General features: G+C 41.6%; 1 protein-coding gene across 1 annotated transcript; it reads right to left on the bottom strand.

Moving 5' to 3' along the window:
• Positions 1–11,633: 11,633 nt before the first annotated feature.
• On the bottom strand, positions 11,634–14,036 carry LOC141493828 (fez family zinc finger protein 1-like). The gene is made up of 4 exons (XM_074195142.1): positions 13,226–14,036; positions 12,917–13,051; positions 12,480–12,612; positions 11,634–11,971 (listed from the first exon to the last, which is right to left on the bottom strand). Exons 1-4 carry the CDS (start codon positions 14,033–14,035, stop codon positions 11,634–11,636), a joined length of 1,416 nt encoding a protein of 471 aa, XP_074051243.1. The 5' UTR covers position 14,036.
• Positions 14,037–15,371: the final 1,335 nt, after the last annotated feature.

Here is a 15,371-nt window from a genome sequence, read left to right as displayed (position 1 = left end):
AGATACAGGTAGGAGTGTTACACGTGACAGCAAAGTTCAATTCTATGGTTTCCTCAAATTACAGATCAACTTAACTACTTCTCTAGGGTCTTCATAGAAAATCATTATCAAAAAACATACTCTGTTAGGAAACTTTTTTCTCTCTAGAAAGTCTTAGTTCACGAACTTTTGATTCAGGCCTTGTCTTTCAAGGCAACCATTAAAGACTAGAACTGCCCAGGAAATCTCCCTTCTTCATCTAGAGGGATTGCTCTGGAATCATGATGCCTAAGAATTAGATATTCTCCTTCCTGCACTTAGGAATTTGGAGTTCACAACTTTTTTTCTTTTTAGGATTTTGCAAGGCAAATGGGGTTAAGTGGCTTGCCCAAGGCCACACAGCTAGGTAATTATTAAGTGCCTGAGCCCGGATTTGAGCCCAGGTACTCCTGACTCCAGGGCTGGTGCTTTATCCACTGTGCCACCTATCCACCCCAAGTTCACAACTTTTGTCTATAAATTTCCTTCTCCAGCTAATTGAGTTACATTCACTTCTTCCAAGAGTTTCTGTAACAAATCTATTAATACTCTAGATGCTGCCATCTCTTGGACTGGAAAAGTTCAAACTCAGAATCCTTTCTTTCCATCCATGTGCAAACAAATGTAACTCCCATGTGTATCTGCCCCAAAGGTAACTATTTCTATTTCTCAGTAGAGAGTCTTTATACCGAGACAGACTTCCATCCTTATAGGAACAGACCTGGCTTCTGAGCAGAGAAAAGTAGAAACAGATGGAAGGGAAAAGGGCCAAGAGTGGGCAACACTGTCCTTTACTGACAAGCTCAAAGGACTGTCCTCAAAGTCATAGTCCCAAAACTATTCTTTTATAGTCCCATTAATTGGGAATTCTTTTTGTCCTTTCAGAAAGTCACCAGTGAGCATGTTCAAACTCTCCAAGGGAAGTGACCCTTCAGATACCTCCAAACAAAGACTCATACTTTATAATGCCTAGTTGTTTGGGGAACTCATCAAAGTAATCAAAGATTCCCCTAATCACTTTCCTTTATGTTAGTAACTATCAGTGATAGCAAAATAAGTCATTTTGGATGTCATTGATTTAGAAATTCCCTTTTTACTAACCTGAGAGCTAAAGATAACAGAATACAGTATTTTTAGTATTACATCTTATTTTTTTTGAATCTGTGATTTCATCCTTGAGAATTTCTCAGAGTGAAAACTCCCTTTACTAATGAACACCATATACTCCCAAGTAACACATACTCAGAAAATCATTCCAGGTTCTGGAAGATTAGATATATATATATATATATCAGACTTAAGTCAATGTCTTTCTGCCTTCAAAGGTGGACCTCTGATCACTATACTAACTTTAAGAAGTATGAAAAACTTATATTTGTACCGTACTATATCCTTTCTGAATCATTTTCACAAGCATCATAACTATAAGGTGGGTAAAATGCTATTCTTATTTTATTTTTGGCAGTAGAAGTCAAAGCACGACTCTGGAGTTGGAAAAATGAGTTCAAATTTGTCTTTAGACAAGTTGTGTGACCCTGGGCAAGTCCTTTAACCCTATTTACCTCAGTTCCTTATTTGTAACATGAGCTGAAGCAGGAAATAGAAACCACTCCCTATTTCACCCAAGTGCAGTGACTACTCAGGGGCTCAAACCCAATACTGTTCAGTTCAGAAGCTCTGATCTGTTTGTTTATGACTTGGGGCCAGTCTGCCCCTCCTTAAGCAGTTTGGTCCTAAACCTACCTACCCAACACATCTCCCACTCCCTGAAATTCTTGGGCACTGATCAATGACGCTCAATTGGATTAGCCTTATGGCAGTTTTTGACCTTCCAAGCTTAAGCAACCCACCAGACTAAAAGCCTCTAGTATATGCAAGTTCTATATAAATCTGAATTATTATTATTATTGATTCAAGGTCTCATAAAATTTCTGAGTTTCTCTGGTGAGCATAATACTATGCGTTAACCTCACTGATCCAAAGAACTTTAAAGAAGTGTGTAAGAAAGAAGCTCCTTGGGACCTATGAAGGACAATGATATATGCTTCCAGAGAAATAACTGATAAATAGAAGTATGTATATACATATATACATACATACATATATATTTATGCCTAATAGTAACCATCTCTGGGACAGGGAGGAATAGAAAGGGATAAAAAATATAAAAATGCACAACAGAGTATAAAAAAATGGAGAAGGAAGTTTACGAAGTAGAGTAGTATTTTAGAGGGTGATTGTTTTAAGTAAGCAGTATATTTATGGTTTTATAGAGAATCTCTTTTTAATCTGTGCTGTGTATATGGAAATGATCATTTTTTGTGTCTTTATGTAAAACATAAAAAAGAAAGCTCCTTGGGAATGAATTCTATACAACTTCCTTTGACCAACTTGGATTTCCAGTGCAAAAAACAGACTTTCTAATCAGGTAGTCTTCTCTATGTCTAAATGAAGTGTGATTTTACAATTGAACAAACTAGGACCTAGAGAGTTTAAGTGACTTGCCCAAGGTCACACAGATAATAAAACAGGATTTGAATCTGGAATCACCATTCCCTATTAAATAGCATTTTAGATGAGGTTTAAAAAATGATACTAGAAAAGAAAATATGAGGAAAAAATAGTAACATTAATATTGCTGAAGAAATTCTAAATGTAGTTATAAAATTGTTTCCAGTTCAATATCATTGAGAGATCAATTTATGTGTGTGTGTGTGTTTTCCTTTCTTTCTTTTACAATAAATTCACTTATTTGTTTTTCCAATTATATGCAAAGATAATTTTAAACATTTATTTTTGTAAACTTTTCTCCCTCCCATCCTTCCCTCTTCCCACCCTCAGAGATAAGCAAGTAATCTGATAAAGGTTATACATGTAAAATGGTGCTACATACATTTTCTTATTAATCACTCTATGAAAGAAGAATCAGAACAAAAGGAGAAAACCATGAGAAGAAGAAAAAAGCAAAGAAACAAATTTAAAAATAAAAACTGTATGCTTTGATCTGAATTCAAATTCCATAGTTTTTTCCAGATGTGAATGGTCTTTTAAAATTGTCTTCGATTGTCCTAGTTTCTGCCCATGCTATTTTTCAGTTTTCCCAACAGTTTTTTTTTATCAAATACTAAGTTATTATCCCAGAAGCTAGAGTCTTTGAGTTTATTACAGTAGATTATTATAATTGTATACTAATATGTCTTGTGAACCTAACCTATTCTTTTGTGTGCATTTTCAAAATGCTACTCTTTCTTTAGGTGATCAGGGACACAAGGGTATCTTAGGGAATCTAGCAATTTCTCTTTAGCTTTGGTTCATATTTAACTTCTAAGTGATATTAGTGTATATGAAGTGATAACTGGGATAGGACCAAGAGAGCTACTTCCTTTCCTCAGTGTTCTGCAGACTCCCATTATCCTCTAGCTCTGGAGAATGCAAACCTAATACTTTGTAGCTCTCTCTTAACACAACTTCACTGTTCTCACCCAGCTGTGCCAGCAAGGTCCTACAGAACCCTTCTCAGACTGCCTTGATGGGGGTAGGGGGGAGAGTGGTAAGCAGGAGCCAAGGAAAACGTCATCTGTGATTGAGTTATCCTCTGCATCATTGCTGAAAATCTCTGCTCTCCTCTATACCACCACTGGTACTGGCACATTATCAATAACCATAATTCACATTTTCAAGTAGCTTAATGTTTGGAAAGTATTTTCAACACAAGTGTGTATATAGTTAGAGATGGGAGTGAGGAGGCTGTTCCACACTTTGTTATTTTTATCAATGAGAGAGCTCCTGGTATAGAAATTGGTATAGAAATTCTTTCCTCTGATTGAGTTTACAATACATCTGCAACAATTGTCCATGCTCCCACAGCCAGTATGCACCAGAGGCAAGATCAGGTTTTTCTGACTCAATGTCCTCCCTATCTATTTGGGTACATGTTTCTTGAGTAGAAAAGGAGATTTAGAATCTTTAAGTAATTTGTCTGTGCTCATGCAAGAAGTTAGTCTCAAAGATGGAATCTGAGCTCACATTTCCAAACACCATGCCCAGGACCATTAGACTACACGCATAAACAGTAGCAGCAATAGCAACAACAAAATTGCCTTTACTTATCATTTTAAGGTTTTCAAATTGCTTTACAAATATGATCTCATTTTATCCTCACAACAATCCTGGAAAGAAGGTACTATCATTATTTCCATTTTACAGATAAGCAAACTAAGACTGAAGAAGATTAGGTGGCTTGGCTAGTATCACATAGCCAGTAGGCTGGATTTCAGCTCAGGACTTCAAACAACAATGGCAAAAACCCACAATGCTGAGTTCTAGTATATCTATTTTTCCTTAGCAAGTAACAATGTTTCTAGGATTCTATTTTCTCATCTGTAAAATGGGAATGACAATGTGTTCCCTTTATCTCACAGATCTATTTTGAAGACTGAATGAGAAAAGCCATTTGTAACTATAAGCAGTTGTGTAAATATGAATTATTTTTTAAAGTAAAAAAAAAAGATGACTAATCTGTTATTGTCAGTAATGTATTAGGAATGGTTTAAATTGAGGAGTGATTCATAGCTTTGTAATAGGTTTCCTAACAGCATGAAATATATTCCCTATTAGTTTCAAGTCCTCTAAACATGTAAACTCCTTGATGCCAAGGATTGATTTATTTGATTGGCTTTTGGACTTTCTGTCCCATAAATCTAGCACAGTGCTTCATATATTTATCCAGCTATTTAACCAGTTCTAAACCTCAAACTGCATATTGTGTAGACATTTTACACTCAACATTTTTTAGATGTCTCAAAATCTTTCCCTCTTCTGAACTTCCCTATTATTGTTATTGTTGAGGGTACCACCATTTTCTCTGTCATCATGACTGGCAATCTAGATGTCATCCTTGAGTTTTCATTCTTTCTTTCACTCCCCTCACTACTCTCCATCTGCCCCCCTCATATCTAAACTGTTTCTAAGGGCTTTTGGTTTTACCTTTGAAACATCTCTCATATATGCTAATTTCTCTCCCCTAACACTGCTACCACTGCAATAGCCAAGCAGTTGGCTTCCCTATCCTCCAGCCTCTCTCCAATCCAGTTTATCCTCAACTCAGCTATCAAATCGATCTTCTTAAAATGTAGATTGAACCATGTGACACTTCCCCTCATTCAGTAAACTCCAATGGCTTCCATTACCTCCAGATCAAATATAAATCCCTAAGTGTAGCATTCAAAGTTTTTAATAACCCACTCCCCAGCCTTTACAGTTTTCTTACTTCTCACATCTGTAGCATATACAAAGGTCATGACTCTAAGCATTAGTTTTACTCACCATCCTCTGGGCTTGGAATGCTTACTTTCCCCATCACTACCTCTTGATTGCTCTGGTTTTCATCAAATCTCAGCTGAAATCTCACCTTCTTTTCTGCTTTTTTTTAATATTAATGCCTTCCTTGTAAGGAGATATATCTATTGCCAAATTAGAAGGTATACAGTTTACTTAGACATAGTCATTTGTATACTATTTCCTCCATTAGATTGTGAGCTTCTTGAGAGCAGGGACTATCTTTGTCTTTCTTTGTATCCTCTAGAGTTTAGCACAGAGCCTAGCAGGTAGTTGATGGCTGGTAAATGAATGATAGTAGAGTGGGGAAAAAAAATCTGTTTTCATTATTAAGAATTAATATTAAGAATTAAAACGTGGAATCAAAAGGGACTTATTTTGACTTGATTTCTTTGCTAAGGATCAAACTCTTGCTTGGGGCCATCCAATACTAAAACAGGCTGAACTAATGCGCCCCCCCCCCCCCAGGGAGTGGCATTGGTTTTGGTTCACTAGAAAAATATTACCACTGGTGATTTGTATTTGCAGAATTTTATTTCATCACTTTGTAACATAATATCCATAAGACTTCACCATTTCATCTAACAATTGAAGGCTATCTCAAACTCACACTGACATTTTTACACTGTTCTGTTGATCTTTTTTTCTTGTTGCTATGTATAAATGGTGAATTTGTGCCATTTCCCTAAAGTTCATTATTATTAAACACTTTTTTCAATAAAGGAAAAAAACAGAGTAAGCAGAGGGAGATTTCAAAATCATTCACAGAAAAGGACATTCTTCTTTCCTGATTCCTCTAGGTAGTATATCAAGATCACCTGGGCAGTAAAATCCTTTGGACATTATGACTAAGCAAAGTTACCATTTTGTCTATTGCTATAGTTTTTTTCTCTCAGTCTGTCACAAATGGATAATTCCTGGAAGCCACAAGCACCATTCATTATCTATCTCTTTAACACAAACATGATTTCAAAAATTATTTTTAAGTAATAATTTAAACTGAATCTATAGTAAGAACTGACTTCAGTGATTCATGGGATGGAGGAGTGTTTGGGTAGTAATCTACATTGGAAGAGGGAATGCCTGCATTGGAAAATCACAGCTCCTTGAACTATTGAAGTAAAACTTAAGAGCCAGAAAGTCCCATGACATGGGAAGTCATCTAACCCACCTCAATCCCTTATTTTACTTGCCCAAGGTCATACAGGATTGGCTCCCAAATCCAGCATATCTTCAATGTATCATACTGCATTATGATAAAAATGAAACTTCTTTTAATAGGCTATATACTTTCAAAACATGAAGTAAAAGGCATCTGAATCTGTTCAAAATATCTTGTGTGTGTGTGTATATGTGTGTGCATGTAGGTGTGTGTGTGTGTGGAGGGTATGCCAGCAGCTTTATATCAGCATTGAGTGCATTGTTTCTTTTCTAATACATTTGGATAGATAAGGGTATAAATATCTGCCCAATTAGGCTTCAAAAGTGCTAAATATGAAATATCCTGAATTATAAGATACATGAAAAATACAAATAATCAGTATGAAAACTATCACAATAGTGGATGTCTTATAATACATGGTAACTGCAGTTGATTTAAGTGCCAAAGAAAATACTTTTTGATTCTATTTCAAATTTGAAATTTCTGAGATATTTTTCCCAGGATCAGAGTAAGTTAGATATGCACTATTTTTTGTTTATATGGTCTAGGTTAACCTCTTCCCCTGACATGCTATCTAAAGCCCCTTACAGTTATGACAAAAATATAATACATATTAACTATAATAATTAATTCTGATCAAAAAGCAAGTTCATGGTGTCAGAAGCATCTGAAAAAGTATTATAATCTTAAATAGCTTATATTCATTTCTTCAAAAGAAGTCCTCTCAGTGGAAAAGGCTTCTTTATGAACTCACAAAGTTTCAGAATTCACTAGCAAATAAAAATTCCAGATGATGCCCCAATTAAGTCTTGGCTTAATAGGTGACCTGATATAATGCCTATAATTCCTTGACCTTCAAAAATTTCACCCCAAACTGATTTTTTGAAAGGCTGACAAACAATGACACTTGGGACCAAAATATTAAGCAAATAGCATTGTTAAATTGAAAAGTAAAGAGAAAAAATGAACTGCTGATGACAAAATGTAAATTCCTGCATTAATCTTTAAAATATAAAAAGCTTCAATTTTGCATAGTTATTCAGCAAAGTGTTTGTTTCCAAAATGAATGAGGGACAAGGCAGCTAGTCTTTTTCTAAAATTGACCCTTGAAACCTTGCCCTAAGTTCTCTGAGGAAATGGCTAATCCCCATAGAGGGAGTTATATACCAACCATATCCCTCTGTAGCAAATCTGGACACTAGTTATTCCTTCCCTACTAAACATAAGCAAAGCTTTTGGCTAACCTCTGGTGAAAATAAGGTAATCTGGGACTGAGCCAAAATGAAGTTTATGCCTTTAAAGTTCCATTGAAAAGTTTGAATTTTAAATTGAGTAAGGGCACACACACACACACACACACACACACACACACACACACACACACACACACAAACTTTAAAGTATTTAAGGAAAACAATCAACCTTCAACATGGAAGGGGAAAAATTGCTTTACTGACAGTTTTAAAAAGTCTTTTCCTGCAAACTTAAAATCTTAAACTCATGCCTTTTCAGGAGGAAATTTTCTTCACCTTAAATTAGTTTTACCATAAACCCTGTGGGTTTTGTTTCCAGACAAGTTTTTCTTTTGAGTGTTTGACTCTAGATAAAGTCCATTCTAATTCTCTATCTTGTTCAACTGGATATACTTTCCCCACCTTTATTTCTCTAAAACTATTGCACTATCCCACAACAGCCTTTACAAAAAGAAAACCATACTTGGATATCCATTTACAGACAATATCATTTCCTGCTTTGTCAGCCCCATATCTGTTAAGAGTATGTAAGTTGTGTTTTTTTTTAATATGATAAAAACCCCTTCCTGAATTACTCTGAGAAATATGGGTTAGAGGGTTAAAATAAATGCATATCCATTCTGTATGCACTTTCAAGTGTCTCACAGCAAGGTCATCTTCACAGTTTCCCTTTTCCCTCTCGACCAATGAAGTCATCATTTTGAAGCTCCAGAAGTATGACTCCTGGGGTTTTAAAGCACTTGTGAACACCAATTCAAGTGAGCAAAGGTTTAAGCTTTGGCCCAAATATGTCAATTATAACTATATTGACCCTCTGCCCCCACTCTACTTAGTCAAATAGAACAAAATGTTTTCAATCTAGGACCACTGATACCTTCCAAAAGAGCGAGACCTTGAACCTTATCCAACCGACCCCACCTCTCACCCCACCCCAACACATACGAATTCTTCCTCCTAGGACTCAACAGTTGGATATGGCCAGCTGTGAATGGATGGGGCCAATTTGGGGATAGGATTAGAGAGCAAGCCTGCATGTTAGGGAAAGACAGGGTTTCTCAGGGTTGTAATAATTGAGAATCCATGTAATTATGGATTAGGTACTTCCATAGGCAAAGGAAAAGCATTATAGGGAGACAGCTTTTCAAACTTAAATCTGGCAAATATCTCTTGATCACAAAGGACACTGGTGGGTTAGGGAAAGAGGAATATAAATGGAGAGCCAGGATAAATCAGGATTATGCCTAATGATTTAAATTCTGGAGCTTCGGAAAGTTTCACTGCCTGCGGGTTACAGTGACTTGGGATCCTCAGTCCTATACATCGAATACAATCTGCCAGTCACAACTAAATTTGCTTCCTGATGTCCCTCTTAAATCGTATTTTCGTTGTTTTGCTGTTCTCTCTCCTTTCTGCCCTTTTTTCCTTCAACTAATTTTACCTTAAGGGCATCTCAAGTCAATTCGCCTTTGCTCCCAAATGACCCGGATGAAGAATTCAGCGTTAATCTTTATAGCCCCAGAGCATCAAATGTAGACTTTTTCATGGATCCCTGGGGCCGTGACCACTTATTACCATCCCTCCCCCAGGAATCCCCGCTGGTTACAAACATCCACGAAAAAAGAGGGGAAAACTAGCAAGACACTCCTATTACACTAAATTGTAAAAGAAATGTTGGAGAATATTGATGCAATTCTCTTCCTAGACCCTCTCAACATGTAATACCTTAGTGTGGCTCTCCCCTCCCTCCCAAAGCGGGCACCTTCGTTCTTTCCTTTCAGAAATGCAATGGCGTAATGTGTGTGTGTATGTATGTATGTATATATATATATATATATATATATATATATATATATATATATATATATATATACATACTTATATTCTTCCTCCTCAGTCTGGAGGGTCTGAATTGACATCACCCTAGGGAAAAAACCTGGGGGAAAAAAATCATCTCAGTTCCCCCTCCCCCAAGAATTTGCCTTTAATGTGTCTGTTTTCGATTATGACCAGTAGCTAATTAAGGTGCTTATATGGAAAGGACTTTGGGGTAGGAGAAGTATTGGGGAAAGGGATGGACACCCACCATTTAGGACTAGCCGCATCTTGTTTGGAACACGCGGACAGTGACAAGTGTGTGTGTGGGGGGTGAAACTGTTTGCACCATGTCCAGTCACCTTTTTGTCTTGGAACCAAGGTTCCCCTGAGTTGGCTTCTGTCCCCTTCCCCTAGCAGTTTAGCAGACAGAGCCCAGGGCAGCAAGGAAGGAAGAGCGGGCTTGGTTGTGAGGCTTGTCTGGCAGCTTCTACTGAGCAGCTAATAGTATAACAACCCGGCTTTGATAAATCTGAACTAATTACCCCTCTTAATTAAAGTCTTTAGCAGTTGTTTCACTGTTTTGGCAAGAAAACAGGAGAGACTTGCAGTTAGAAAACACCAGAGCCTGGGCTCACAGCGGAGCTGCTGATTAACACTTGAAGCATTTCAAGGACCTGGCACCAAGCACAGTTTGGTTTTCATCCATGTTCCCTCCTTGGATGAAGGTGCATTCGTCTATAAACATATACACTCATTAAAAACACACATACACACAACACCACCACCAACAATTCCACAATATATTAAGGTTTCCGTTGCAAGCTCCGAGTTCGTAATAGGTGAATAAGATGCATGCGATACACTCTATATTGTATGTAAACTTAATATTTATAAGGGTATTATGTCCATATATGCCCTTCCCTCATTCTTATTTTTAACATTTGTATATCACAGCATTGAGATGTCACAAAGACTCACTACCATTAGAAACCTCCATATCCGGCCCCTGGCAAGAGCAAAAACTCGAAGCCACTTCAAGACCTTTGCTCCTAATATCTTTCCAGATCAATGCATGGGGACAGGTTTTACAAAATTGAATATTTTTTTTTAAATCAATGACCTCAAAACTGAAGAATACAGAGCTCTGCAATTTGTTGTTTAGCTTAGCATGTTCCAAGTATTTATTTTCACCAGTCCACGAATCAGTTTTTCACGTGCAAGAATCAAAACTGAAATTCAAATCCATACATAAAGAACCAGCTCGATCCAGTATACATAGGCGTATATCTGTGTGCTTGAGTGGTGTATTTGTAGGTTATGCATTTATATATGTAGGTCTTTATGCACTGTGCATATATGTATGTGTATACAGTAAATTGTAAACACATTCGTGTGGGGATGCATATATGTGTATGTATATTCACATATACATATGATGCAGGGTACTCTTTGTTTCCATATACACACATACAATGTATTTTGTGTATACATATTGTGTATGTCTCTATACACACACATACATGCAAATATACTGTATTGTGATACTCAAGGGAAAGAAGAGATGAAGCGATCAGCAGGCATCTGGAGATGGCAGAATCAACACAATGGAAATATATACAATAATAAAATTAAAGTGATGCAGCATTCCCGGATAGGATAATACAGATTCCAATAAATACAGCAGAAATTTGCTTTTTTAAAAAACAAAACGAAAACACCATCTCTCCACCCGAGATGAAAAAAGTCTTATTTTGTTTTTAAGAAAAGAAAACGAACAACAGAAAAAAATAATTAAAAAAAACTTTCATGACTGTTAGTGGCTATATCAAGTATAATACACAAAAACCGTTTAGCAGGTGCATGCAAAGAGGCCAAAGGGCGGTGGCGGCCGAGCCTTCTGTTGGCCTCCACCGAGACGAGGAGACTGGGTGGGTGCTGTCTGCTCCCAGGTGCTAGATAGGCCGAATCAGCGCTCAGTTTCCCACCCAGTGCGTCGTTGAAGAAGCAGCGGGGCCCACTGGCCGGGCAGAGGTGGCGGGTCGGCGCTTTCACTGGTGGCCCTGATGAAGAGGAGACTGCAGTGATCCGGGAGGAGGCGGCGGGGGCATCGGGGGCTGAGGCTGCATCGGGGGCGGGGGGTCCACGCTGGCCTCGGCTGTGGCCCGGGGCAGTCCCAGGGCGCTATCGTGCAACTTACGGACGTGTTTCTTGAGGTCAAAGTTCCTGCAGAAGCCCTTGCCGCAGGTGGGACACGTGAAGGGTTTCTTGTCGTTGTGGGTGTGCATATGGAAAGTCAGGTTGTAGACCTGGTGGAAGGCCTTGTTGCAGATGTTGCATTTGAACTGCTTCTCCCCGCTGTGGGTCAGCTTGTGGTTTTTGTAATTTCCTGAAAAACATAGAAACGACAGAAATATTACTCTTGACAGCGGAGAGGGAAGGAGATAAGCGGGAGTGATGGAGGCCAGAGACCGGCTAAGCTCCTCTTGTAGGCAGCAGGCTAGGACCCAAAGTCCGTTCCCTTTCATTTCTCTGCACTGTGTGTGTGTGTGTGTGTGTGTGTGTGTGTGTGTGTGTGTGTGTGGTTAAATTTCATTTGAAAAAAAATTCCGTTTTTATCTAGGATTCAGATTGTCAAGGCCTTTATTTACACATCTCAACGAAACGAATGTGTGCATTCAAGTAGGGGAAAAAACACAAGCCTGTTTCCTTGCATCTAAAACCGAACCAAACTCTGGAAAGGGAACAAAACACTGGAACTCAAACGAATTCGCAAAATACATTCTGCTATAAAGATGATCTTCCTAAACGTTTTAAAACAAATTAAGCTGAGCTCACGGTAGAAAGACTAGCCAGAGTAACGACCACAGAAAGATAGCGGGGTTTATATCTTGTACCTTTTTGATGAAATCCTTTGCCACAGAATTCACAAACAAAAGGTTTGTAGCCGGCGTGTATCCGAGTGTGAGTATTTAAAGTGGAACTTCTGTTAAATGCTTTACCACATTGGTTGCATTTGTGAGGTTTTTCCTAGAGGGGGGAGAAACAAAGGAGTCGGGATATTTGTTTGTTTCATTTTTAGTGGAGGAAAGCAAAGTGGAAAGTGGCACGCTAACCTTTAGCCTTTCCTCCCCGTGTTCTTCCTGGGCATAAACAAAGGAGAGGAAGAAAAATTCCCCAACAATTCCCGAATTTAGCCATTTCCCAGGGCCCTTTTCCATCAAACAGGGAACCAAAACTTGGAAGTCTGAAAACTTCCAGTGAAAAGCTGAGGAAAGAATGATATCCTGGATCCTCTCCCCCCCCCCCAAAAAAAATGGATAACTTGACTTACCTGGGTGTGAATGATCTTGTGACGGCAGAGGGTACTGGCTTGTCTGAAGCCCTTTCCGCAAACTTTGCAAACAAAGGGCCTGGCCCCGGTGTGCACCGGCATGTGACGGGTTAAGTTATAATGCGCGTTAAATACCTTTAAAGTTGAACACAAATTGAGCGGGTTAGCGGCACGGGGATATTCAGGTTTTAACTGGGGTCGGGGTGAGGATGGGGGACCCGGGGGGTGGGGGATAACCCTTTTTTTTTTAAAGACAGCAAAACATCCGCAAGCCCAGCTCTCCCAACCCAAACCAACCCAGGTACTTGCCTTTCCGCACACTTCGCAAGTGAAAACTTTGGGTTTGCTGTTGGGAGAGCCTCGGCTGAATTCGGAGGTTTTGAAAGCAATTTTTTCCGAGAGGATCTGGGCACTTTCTTTCATATAATGTTGCAGCTGGGCCTGGGACAAGTCTTTGAAAGCCACCCCCGAGGGGTATTTTTCCACAGTCGGGACGACCAGTTTGTTTCTCTCTGCTAAATACGTCTTGGGTTGTGGGTGCAAAGGGGAGCTGAGGAAATAGGAGGCCACTGGGTGTATGTTGACACTGGCCGACGGGTGGCAGGGACCGTCGGCCCGGTTGAAATAGCACAGAGCCCCCATGGCATGAAAGGAGGAGTGGTTGACCACTCGAGGTCGGACCAGTTTATACTGCTGGAGAGGCAGAGCGTCGCGGGCAAAGTCCCCCTTCAGACTCAGCGCACAGTTCAACAGATCGCTGCAGCTAAAGGACGAGGCCGCCGGGGACGGAGCGGAGGAGTCCAGGCTAGTTTTTCTCGGCTCGGCCCCGGTCATCCCTGCCTTGGGGCTGGCCTCGTAGGTCACCGGCACGAAGGGAATCATGCACGGGAGCGAGGAGTTGAGGTGCAGGGAGTGCTTGGGGTCTCCTTTGGGTACGGACCCCTGTAGGAAATGGGGAACGGGCAGAGACTTGGGCTCTGGAGTCCTGGCCATGATTCGTTCAATGGAAAAGGCGAGGGGTTTGGAAGCGCTGATCATGTTGCCTCTAGCCGGCAGGCTGTCTCTGGACGCCGGAGTCGCCAAGATTTTGGTGGCCGGGTGATGGGCACTACAATCCATGTCTGCCTCGCGCGTGGGAGCCGGGTCCAAGCTGCTCGCGTCGACGCCTCTTTTTTTTCCCCGTCTTGTCACTGATCTGCAGATCGGAAGACGAGCACCGTCAAGGGCAGCACCATCCTCCTCCTCCCCCCCAGCATCAGCAGCCGAACCAGCCTTCCCAGCCCAGTGGACTCATGCCAGCCCATCGCAGTCGCCTTGGCGTACGGATGACTCGGGGACAATCACTACTTATTTCTATCAATAGAAAGTGTTGTGTCAATAACGCAGCAAAGATCTCGCCAATCGTTAACTTCCAAGAGGAGAAGGTAAACTAGATAATTGCTCAATTCGCTTCCAACAGTCAACAGGAAAACTTTTTTTTTTCCTCCTCTTCGGGAAGCGGCCACTTTTCATTGGTGAGCGAGGCTTCCCCCCGCCCAGAAAAGGCGGGGGCGCTCCGGCGGCCCCTGCCCCCCTCTCGATCTCTGGCTGGCCGGCCTCCCCTTCCTCCCTCCTCTCCCTTCCTCTGTCTCCGTCTTTTTGAATTCGCCATCGGCTTCCAGACCCACGCTCTCCTCGGGCTCTAAGTGACGTCACCCGACATCACTGCATGCGGGGAGGGGGGGCTGGAGAAGGAAACGGATCCTAATTCGGGGGGCAAACGCACCGGCGCCCTCTCCGAGGCCGGCCGCGGCCCCCGGCCCCGCGCGGGGACCCTCGGAGGCCCGGACCCCTGCAAGACCCCGGCCAGGTAAACCGCTCCCGGGAGTGAGGGCCCCTCCCCGAAAACGCGACGTGTCCGCGTGTGCTCCCTGCCGCACCCCCGAGGACCCCCCGAGTCCCTAGAAAGTTGAGGGGAAGCTGGGGGCCCCCTTCCCCCCAATGTTGGCCCCTCTCGAGCTCAATGTGCCAGGAAGCCGTGGCTCCGCTTCAGTGCAAACACACACACACACACACACACACACACACACACACACACACACGGACACTCTTACATACTGACACACTGACGGGGAACCGGCTGCCACTCAGCTGAAGTCCCCCCGGTTTTGTCTGAAGTGCGGCGCGCCCAAATAGAGGACGGGGAAATCCGCGCTCGTCCCCGCCCGCCCCCTCCCCCGCCTCCCACCCAGGACCAAAGGAGCTCACAGCCCCGAGGCCGCTGGGACCCGGGGGCTCTGACCGCGGCTGCCCCCACCCCGAGCGGGCCTGGGGTACCGGAAGGCGGCTGCGGGCTCCGAGGCGCCTCCTCGGGTCCCTCGGGCCCGCAGAAGAGGGGCGCCCCCCCGCGCTGCGCCTCCGTCCCCAGAGAAAGGTGAGGGGTGCTGCGGGGTGAGTGTGCACCACGCGTGAACTC

This window comes from Macrotis lagotis, chromosome 7 (assembly GCF_037893015.1).
Source record: "Macrotis lagotis isolate mMagLag1 chromosome 7, bilby.v1.9.chrom.fasta, whole genome shotgun sequence".
Lineage (NCBI taxonomy): Eukaryota > Metazoa > Chordata > Mammalia > Peramelemorphia > Peramelidae > Macrotis > Macrotis lagotis.
The sequence above is the reverse complement of the archived record's forward strand: the minus strand, read 5'-3'. Positions and strand labels throughout refer to the sequence as shown.